At 44.2% G+C, this 9,095-nt stretch overlaps 1 protein-coding gene across 2 annotated transcripts; it reads left to right on the top strand.

Annotated features, from left to right (window-relative positions):
* Positions 1–228: 228 nt before the first annotated feature.
* On the top strand, positions 229–8,933 carry LOC119651327 (replication protein A 32 kDa subunit). Of its 2 annotated transcripts, XM_038054866.1 has the most exons (5): positions 229–477; positions 536–597; positions 8,074–8,451; positions 8,510–8,691; positions 8,751–8,933. In XM_038054866.1, the coding sequence occupies exons 1-5, from the start codon at positions 465–467 to the stop codon at positions 8,824–8,826; spliced, it is 711 nt and encodes a 236-aa protein (XP_037910794.1). In that variant the 5' UTR covers positions 229–464; the 3' UTR covers positions 8,827–8,933. The 2 variants fall into 2 exon arrangements, with proteins under 2 accessions (XP_037910794.1, XP_037910795.1); XM_038054867.1 differs by lacking the exons at positions 229–477; positions 536–597 and adding an exon at positions 7,684–7,890.
* The last annotated feature ends 162 nt before the right edge of the window (positions 8,934–9,095 follow it).

Below are 9,095 nucleotides of genomic sequence, written 5' to 3'. Positions count from 1 at the left end.
ATAAGTTGACAGTATATTTCAAAATGCTGTGGATTGACAGTCGTATGAAAAAAAAATCCGTTGCGCGGGCTTCCTCATCAACAGTCGTACCAATTACTAAGAAGCAAAGTATTTCCACTCTGAATAAAATACGTCGCATATTTTCAAAACCAATTATAAATGATGTCATCTTTGTTAAAAAGATCTGCCGCAAAACTTTGAATAAGCATTTTCCTCAATGTTTGCACAATTTAATTAAAGATTCAATATAATTTACTACTACCAAAACTTTGGTGCCAAGTCTAACCATTGAACGTTCACAAAGCAGGTGTCATATAGCTTATTCCCGCTGACAGTTTTTGGCGGTAAAATTATTGTTTATGCATTGAGTGACGTCTCGTGGTTATCATACATTTCGTCAGTCTGTGTAACAGGTTTGAAGGAGGAAATCTTGCGAATATTTATATTTTTATTGAAACTGCAAAATGAATGACACATGTAAGTTTATGAGTATTTTATGTGGACAATACTTAATCCAGTTGTACCATTTTTCCAGTTGGAGACCAATTCAATACAACGGCGAGCGCCGGACAAGCTCAACCGGAACAAAAGTCGGAGGTGTGTATTGTTATCAGATGAAAAATATAGGACGAATCGCAATATGGCAAGGAAGAATAAATCTTGCTTAAAGTTCACGTTCTGATTCACTGCAATCTGTTCATTTTGCACCCAGCAAAAAAAAAAACCAATTGGCTCCCTTTTGACCTCAGAAACTGCGTTTTTATGATTAGTCTTTTAAGGAGTTATTCTTATACACAGAATGAGCAAAAGTACTGAGCAAGAACGTAACGTACAGTATTTTTTTTGAGAATTGCGGGGTTCTAAGTCTGCATCAACTTGATGCCGGACCGGACCAAATGGGGAGCAACTTACTCCCTCTTTTTTTAGTCCACGGACCCCTTTTTAGGGCTTATCACCCAAACTTTAAAAATATTAGGCGGTGACGGCTTTACGGTTTCTTACCAAGGCAGAGGCAAATCGTCAGACTCTGCCTCACCTCTGCCCTGGAAACAGTGTGATTGAAGCGCTGCTAGGGCAGAGATGAGGTAGCGTCTGACGATTTGCCACTGTCCTGGTAAGAAACCCTAAAGACGTCATCGCCTAATATTTGTAACGGATAGTCTGTTGAATATAATGCAAGCGCAGTTAACGAAAAAGGATAGAATAAAACCCTTGACCGGAGTTAAAAACAAAAGAAACTCGAAACTCGTAATGACACTAAAAACTTAGAAAAGTTACTAGTTAATATTCTGTATGGAGGAGTTTAGCATCATATCCCTTCTTGACGGATTCGACCAAACGTTGGACGTTGGACGGGTAGGATTTGCCTCCAGTATTCGAGAAGATGTTCCATCAAGTACTTTCCCGAAATATGGATCTTTTACGATACATATCGTCAACATAATCCTGCAGGTTTTGAATAATATTATGTTCGAGTAGCTTCCGATAATTGAAAACTACCTCATACGTGTTTTTCACGCTTTAGGTCGGATCACTGTTTTGACAGAAACTGAATGTTTGACAAATACCCGATATCTCTGCGCGAGTCCCAGTCATCCTGGGTAGATAGGTAGGTATCAGTGCCCGCTTCGAGGAGCCTAATTAACGCTGTGGTGTATCGTTTGAGCCCAAAAACTCCAAAGGCCGCCAATGCTGTTATGAGAGCAAGGAGGCAGAATCCAGCCGTCTCAAATTTTCAGAGCCAGCCCATAACATTCACGAAGGAAAGCAGCTCTCCCATCTTGCAGCTAGAAATCTACCTGAGGTCCCCGAAGAATGGTTTGTCCAGTCTTCTTAGCCTGACTTTAGCTAGAGCTGGGCAAGCGCAGACGAAGTGCCTGAGGGTTCCCCCCTTCTCCGCAGCTTCGGCAGTGCGAATTGTAAGGTATGCCGAGCCTAGCGGCATGGTACCCTATGGACCAGTGCCACAGGAGGTCTCATGGTCGCTTATATGTTCTAAGTGGGCCAAATCCTCCTTGACTTAGCACAGGTGGTATGCCTTCGCTATCTAAGGCCCGCGGCTGCTAAGTAGTGCGAGTAGAACCCACCCTTGACAGTCGCTAGTCACCAACGGTACCCGCCGAAGGACTGCCAAAAGCAGAGCCCCTCCTGACCAATCCGTCAGCCCGCTCATTCTGCCTACGTTCCTATCCCCGGGAACTCACAGGAGGGTGACCTTAAGCGTGCCGCCCAGACTGTTCAGTGCGTTTATACACTGGCCCACCAGCCTTAATGGTCGCTTGGTTGTTGGTCGGAATGGCTATGTTACGCTTGGGGCTCGAATCACGTTCGACAGACTCCCAGTGTCGTCAGTACTTCCGCTTGGAATAGACTGGCGAAACCTGGGAGACCATACGGCTTGGATATACTGTGTGTTTCGAGAAAAACCCCGCGCGCCGACTGCACAAATCATCTTTGATCCATCGGTGAAGAATACTGTGTCATAACCTTGCAACATTCCAACGGTTTTCCACTCTGCCCTGGTTGGAAAGTTCACAGGAAAGTTTCTCGTGAAGTTCAGCTTGCGTGTGGCATTATCCCGAGGCAATACCCAGATTTTCAAAGGTATTTCGTCTAGGATGTTACTGTGGCCGTAGGGCTTCGCTGTTCAGTATGGACTCACGTATTCTGACGGCAATGCACGCTACAACGTATTTAAAGTGTAGGTCTAGAGGGGGGGGGGGGGGGGGGGGGGATGCAGGAGTACACTGAGAGCATCTACTGTAGAGCCCCAGTAGCATCTCCACACGCGGTTCTTCCATTCATATATTTTTTTTTCTTAGTCTGGTTTTTGAATGCATTTACGCACACAGTGTTGGACTCCCGATTCGGTACGTCGTCGGACTACCAACTAAACACCTCCCCATCGTCAGAGAGCTAGCCTGGAACCGTTTGTCACATTACTTCGGGCTAGTCCCCGAACTCTCCCGCCTTGGGGAGCCTTCAAAATAAGGGAATTGCTTTCACCAACGGGAGGAGAGAGGATGAAGGGAACTGTCAATTCAAGGAACCCCCTGCCATCCGGCTCCTCCACTGGTCGAGTTCTATCTTCTTAGCAACGAGTAGGGCCCGAACGTAATGGGCAACACGGTTCCACCTGTCAGCAGTCCTCAGCATCTCCTCGACAATGTTGGCTGGAGAGAGATCCCCTGTGTTTAAATAGAGCTGCTGACGAACCCCATCCCACCTTCCACAAGAAAAAAAAGTGTGGTGGGCATCGTCCACAACTCCATTGTAAAACACACAATCCGAAGAACGCGCCTTTCCAATCTTGTGCAGGTAAGACTGAAAACTTCCATGCCCACTTAAAAATTGAGTAAGGAAATAGTCAGTCTCACCATGCTTCTGATTCAGCCACGCACCTAAGTTGGCGATGAGCCGCGCAGTCCATCTGCCTCTAGTTTCATTTTGCCAAGAGAGCTGCCACTCGTCTAGAGTGTGTTGCCGTTCTTCGCGAGCAACTACCTCCCTTGCGCTTGTATATGGCCTGACGCTCCTTAGCAAGGAGGGCAACGGGGATCACTCCTGCGATCACCATCACGGCCGGTTTAGAGACAGTGCGGTACGCAGACGCGACCGTTCTTCGATTCATATTAAGCTTGTTCTATTGTACTTTTTGCTCAAAGATTGAAACCATAAAATAGAGCCATACGTTACACCATAGCAGTGAACATTCAGAGAACCATCCTCGGCCAGAGATCCCATTTCTTTTTAAGATTCTCTTGCAGGCATAGAAGGTTGTACATGCCTTCTTAGACTTCAGTTGTATGCTCAATTTTGTTTTGTTTTCATCCAGGATTACAGCCATTACATTGGAGGAAAGAACCAATCTTTGTCCATTCAACCGTGGTAGGTGGAATTCAGGTACTCTTGTTTCGGTGGTGAATAGCATCAGTTCCGTTTTGGTTGGGTTTATGCCGAGTCTTTGCGGCCTACAGGCACACTTTTCGCAACGCTCCTTCCAGATCAACCAGATTATCCTGGTACTTAGCGTGAATATAATCCAATGTGTGACACCCCTCCAATCCAATATTGGTCAAGGGTGTCTTGATGGCCTTTGTTCTAACGTTGCTGAATGCTCCCTATATATCCAAGAAGGCAGCTAGGGTGTACTGCTTGTACTGCAGTGACTGCTCAACCGTGCCAATTACCTCGTGGAGAGCAGTTTCTGTGGATTTGCCTTTAAGGTAGGCGTGTCGGGACTTAGATAAAGACGTTCTCTCCATAATCACCCTTAAGTGGAAGTCTAGGACGCGTTCTAAGTCCTTCATCACGAAAAAGGTGAGGCTGATTGGTCGAAAGTTCTTTGCGGGCTCATGGCCACGCCTGCCCGCCTTTGGTATGAAAATTAGTCCTGCACGTCTCAAGGACTGTGGTACGTATCCCAAAGAGATATAGCTCCGGCAAATCTCAACAAGCCACGGCACGACCCTTTCCTGCTGCTTCTGTATCATGACTGACATTATGCCATCTGGGCCTGGAATTTATATGCGGAGAAACTGTTTATAGCCCAGTCGATCTTATCCCCGATAATTACTGATTTGATAGTCTCCCACGGCTAGGGTTGCCGCAAACCCTCCAAACAAGGCTTTGACTCACAGTCCTCCTCGCTGGCGGGAAAGTGTGTCTGAGCCAGCACCTCCAAGGGTTTACCAGAAGATTCTGTTGAGGAGCCTTCCCATTTTTTAAGAAAGGATGGACTCTTATGTTCCTTGGACAGAATCTTACTGAGCCTCGCCTCAACCTACCATAGCACTTCTTCCGCTATGCTTTTCACGTATCGCCATTCAGCTAAGTAAGGCGATTTTAGTTTGCTCAGAACTATCTTTTTGAAAATCAAACGTTTTGGGGTAATGTATCCTTTCCCGGCAAATCTAAATTTAATGTATTCTCCAGGTATTATCTGCTTCCTGCGTCGTTTCCGCGAGCAAAGCAAATGGAGTAGCAGATGCTCCATTTTTCCTAGAGCACACTGAAACTGTTGGTAGTCCTTCCGCAGTTTCCTTGCGACGCGTCGGACAAACTACGGCATTAACCAGCCGTAGTTTTGTCATTGTTAGAAACTACCCACATGAAAAATTTGAAAAAAATCATAAAGCTGCCCCTATACGGTGTCCAAGCATCAAAATACTCTTCATATCGATATCTACTCAAATTAAGTTTATCCTATAATCATAAAAATTTGCGGTAATTTAGTATGAAGCATGATATTATCAAGTTACTGATGAAGCTACAGTAGCTCAAAATTAAGCTTACCATGTAAATTTACTGCAACCCAAAATACTAAATATCAATATCATACGAAACACACGACAAGTAGTCTGACATGCTAAATATACATATACATAGTATAGCCATAAGTTCTGTCAGTCGATGCGTATAGCGAGAAACGTTAGGCCGCCGAAACAGGTAACACTGTGCACGGAGAGTACCTAGCCATATCCCACTTCTGTCAGTCTCTCAGGTTTCGAAGGTCGTCAGCAGCGCGTGAACGATAACACGATGAAGTTCGGTAGCTACGAAAAAAGAATCGCGATGATTGCGTTGCACCAATGTGGGAATACGCCGAAAAAGATTCATAGTTTGTTAAAAAAGTTGTCGGTAAACGAACGTTTCGTTTTTAGGATATTAGCTCGATACCGCGAAACAGCTGATGTGGTTGACAGGCGACCGTACATCGCATGAATGTCATGCATGCTGTGCGTGAGAGTGTTCGTCGCAATCCTCTCTGCAAGCAGAAACAAATGACGGCGCAAATGGGCGTTTCAACTCGAAGTATGAGTCGTATTTTACGAAAGTTCTGGGGATTTAACGTGAGTACCTGCCGTGAAGGCTTAATCCCACGGTCCTCTTCGGACACGGATTGATTTTGGGACTACAATCAGAGCCTCGCCATGCAAGCACAGCAGTCCTGGTTTATACTGAGTACAGGCTCAGCATTCATACAAGTGAATGCGAGGCCTATCTAACACCTCTGCCGCAACTAAGGGGTACGGCAGCCGAGTTGTACAGCGCAACTCCACGCTTGAACTCCGAGGAGCTCTGCCCGCGATGTAGGCATAACCACAACCACCATGAAACTCCCACTAGGGGGCCAACCGCAAATAACCGGGCCGAGACCACATCTTCCAGGATTTCTCCTGGAGCATATGCTCTCAGAGGGCCATCCCGGTTCCCATGGTCCCAGATAACCTCCGGTGAGGCTTCGTGGCAGAGCCACTTCAGATGAGTTCCTTGCAGACTCGGGTCTGATCGCCCTCCTCGAGTACGTGGAGTCGTATTTTACGAGAAGATCTCGATCTCGGTGCGTACCGGCGGTGTGTTAGCCATATGTTAACGCCAAAACTGAAGGAAATACGGCGAACGCGGTCTGCTGTTCTTCTGTACCGATTTCTCGGTGAAAAATATCGCAAAATTCTATTTTCTGATGAAAAAATGTTTACCATCTAGGAAAAACCGACAAAATGATCGAGTATATGTTCACAATTGTTATGAAGCTAAAGAAAATGCTCCGCGAATCCAACGTCGTCACGTTGTGTTGGTGTCTCATATCACGGAGTAACTGATATTCATTTCTACGCGGCCGGGGTCAAAACCAATGCAAGCGTGCACGAAAAGATGTAGTCGAGCCATTGAGTGAATTGCTATTCGCTGGAAAGCCGTGGTGCTTCCAACAGGACTCGGCCCCCGCTCACAAAGCCAAGATAATTTAGCAGTGGTTAGCGGTGCGTGTTCCTGACTTCATAACCGCGGATGAATGGGCCTAAGGCAGCTCAGATTTGAATCTGTGGCGCGGCAGGATTCGCGGCATTCGAAATTTATTTCGAATGTTGTGAATGCAAGCGGACAGATGACGCCACCGGCGCTCTCCACTCAGTTTAGAGCTCGCCACAGGAGTGGAGAGCAGAGTGCCATCACTTGACGGCAGGACGTAAAAAAAAGAAAAGAGAGTTTTCTGTCTTCGAGATTGGCCATTGCGGCAATTAATATTAATTTAATTTCATGTTGTATAATAATTGAAGAGCCTCGAGAAATGCCGCTTCATATCGTGTGTGAAGCAATCGATGCATGGCCTCACAGATTTCGGGTCTGTATAGCTGCTAGTAGCGGCCATTTTGAATATTTTTTTCCTTTCGAAAGCTCTGTTTCCCTTTTCTAATGGTGTACTTTTCGATTGATTTGGTTTATTCATTCGTGAGAAATAAAGATTTGTTTGACTGACAGAACTTATGGCTATACTATGTGCACAAGAAATCAAAAAAACCTCTCATACCTGAAGCGTGGAGCTTCGGTTTTCCACTTGTTTAAAATGTCGCTATCGTCCGACTGCAATTTAGCCCCCTATTATGCTGTTACTCATCTTCTATTTCGATTCGAAGTTTAATTTTGAAGTCAACTTGGAGGAAGTTGGAGAATTAAACGAGTTGTCTCCAAACTTAAACTTCAAATCGAAATAGAAGATAAGAAACTCAAGCCATAAAGACTGAATGAAGTAAAAAATCCCCTGCTAACTTGCTCCAACAGAATCTATCGCAGACATCCGGACTAGCATTATCTTGCACTCGTTAAATTCGAATCGCGAGTGCGCGGAAAGTCATGCATTAATATTATATAAAAATAAAACGTATTTAATCAGTAATTCAAGATAGTGAATTATCTACTCGTTGTTCAAGTTCGTATTACTGGGCCCCTTTGTACTATCATTATCCTCATCAGGAGGTGGGCTTGGCATTTATTCCGAGCTGTTTATATAAAGTTCAAGCTATCAACTTTGCTACCTAACGGCAAAAGGCAGACTCTAGTTCTATCAAACAGAATTTGCATTAGCATAGTGTGGCGATGGAGCCCAAGGTGTGGTTATTATTCAAACAGAGACGATAATATAATAATTAGGCAGCCTTTTTGTTATTTCAATTAAATAACAAATGACATAAATCGTACGCTCTTCAAAGCCAAGCGATGCGATGATCCATCGCAGCAGTACAATTTCCATCGAAAGAATATTTCTCAACATATTTTTCTCATTTTTCATAGGGAATTGTTCCAGTTTTCGTTCAACAAGTTATGTGCGCCGAAGAAGGTAACTTCCAAATGTGGGGAATGACTTTCAACATGGTGACTATAGTGGGAATTGTGCGACATATGGAAACTTCTTCAACAAAAATCACATACACCCTGGAAGACCACACGGGCCAGATAGAAGCTCACTACTGGCTTGAGGAAGACAATCCATCTAAGTCGCCTGATGTAATGGTAAATTGCTATGCACGAATTTACGGATCGCTCCGCCAACATAGTGGCAAGAAGACCGTAATGATTTTCCGAATGTTTTCACTTTCTGGAGCCAATGAATTGACGACTCATTTACTAGAAGTCTATACAGCACGCTATAAGGCTGAGCGCTTATCGCAGGTAAAATTCTCAAATAAGCGAATTGAAAGAGTTATACGTGAAATTAAATTGTTTGCAGAAGAGACCTAGTGATTTCATGCCAATGCATCAGGAGCACACTGATAACAGCAATACAGCGGGACTTACTCCGCATCAATCAGCTGTCCTTCAGGCTATTAGGAACTACATGGATACAGAATCTGGTATCAGCATGACACAACTTCACAAGAGCTTGAGTTACATCCCTGGCAATGAATTACGGTAAATTTAAACTATGCGGAATATTTTCACGATGTTTACATGAATGTTTTTTTTTTCAGAGAGATAATCGAGTTTCTGGTAACTGAAGGGATCATCTACACTTCCATTGACGCTGAGCATTTCCTGAGCACATAAACTGATATGGTGATGTTTGAATTGTATTCGACGTCATTAGAGTAAGGCGTTATTAAGTTTGTGCGTTACGTGTAAGTTCTTATTGAATACAGAGAGATATATTACAAGCGAGCATTTTTCAAGTGCTACCAATCCTACATATCCCAATTAGATTGTTCTTTTCAGTTTTTTTTGAAGATTTTAATGTTAAAAATGGGGAAGAGAATTTTCTGTTGAGTTTTCTGATATATTTTACCTTTTGCCAAATATAGATTTTAATGGAATCGCCA

The sequence above is a fragment of the Hermetia illucens genome, chromosome 3 (genome assembly GCF_905115235.1).
Source record: "Hermetia illucens chromosome 3, iHerIll2.2.curated.20191125, whole genome shotgun sequence".
NCBI classification, from domain to species: domain Eukaryota; kingdom Metazoa; phylum Arthropoda; class Insecta; order Diptera; family Stratiomyidae; genus Hermetia; species Hermetia illucens.
The sequence above is the reverse complement of the archived record's forward strand: the minus strand, read 5'-3'. Positions and strand labels throughout refer to the sequence as shown.

Excerpts from the sequence above, each read along its gene's own strand:
- LOC119651327 (XM_038054866.1), top strand. Across the intron at positions 598-8,073 it reads AACCGGAACAAAAGTCGGAG|GGAATTGTTCCAGTTTTCGT; the intron begins GTGTGTATTGTT and ends CATTTTTCATAG. Across the intron at positions 8,452-8,509 it reads AGGCTGAGCGCTTATCGCAG|AAGAGACCTAGTGATTTCAT; the intron begins GTAAAATTCTCA and ends AATTGTTTGCAG.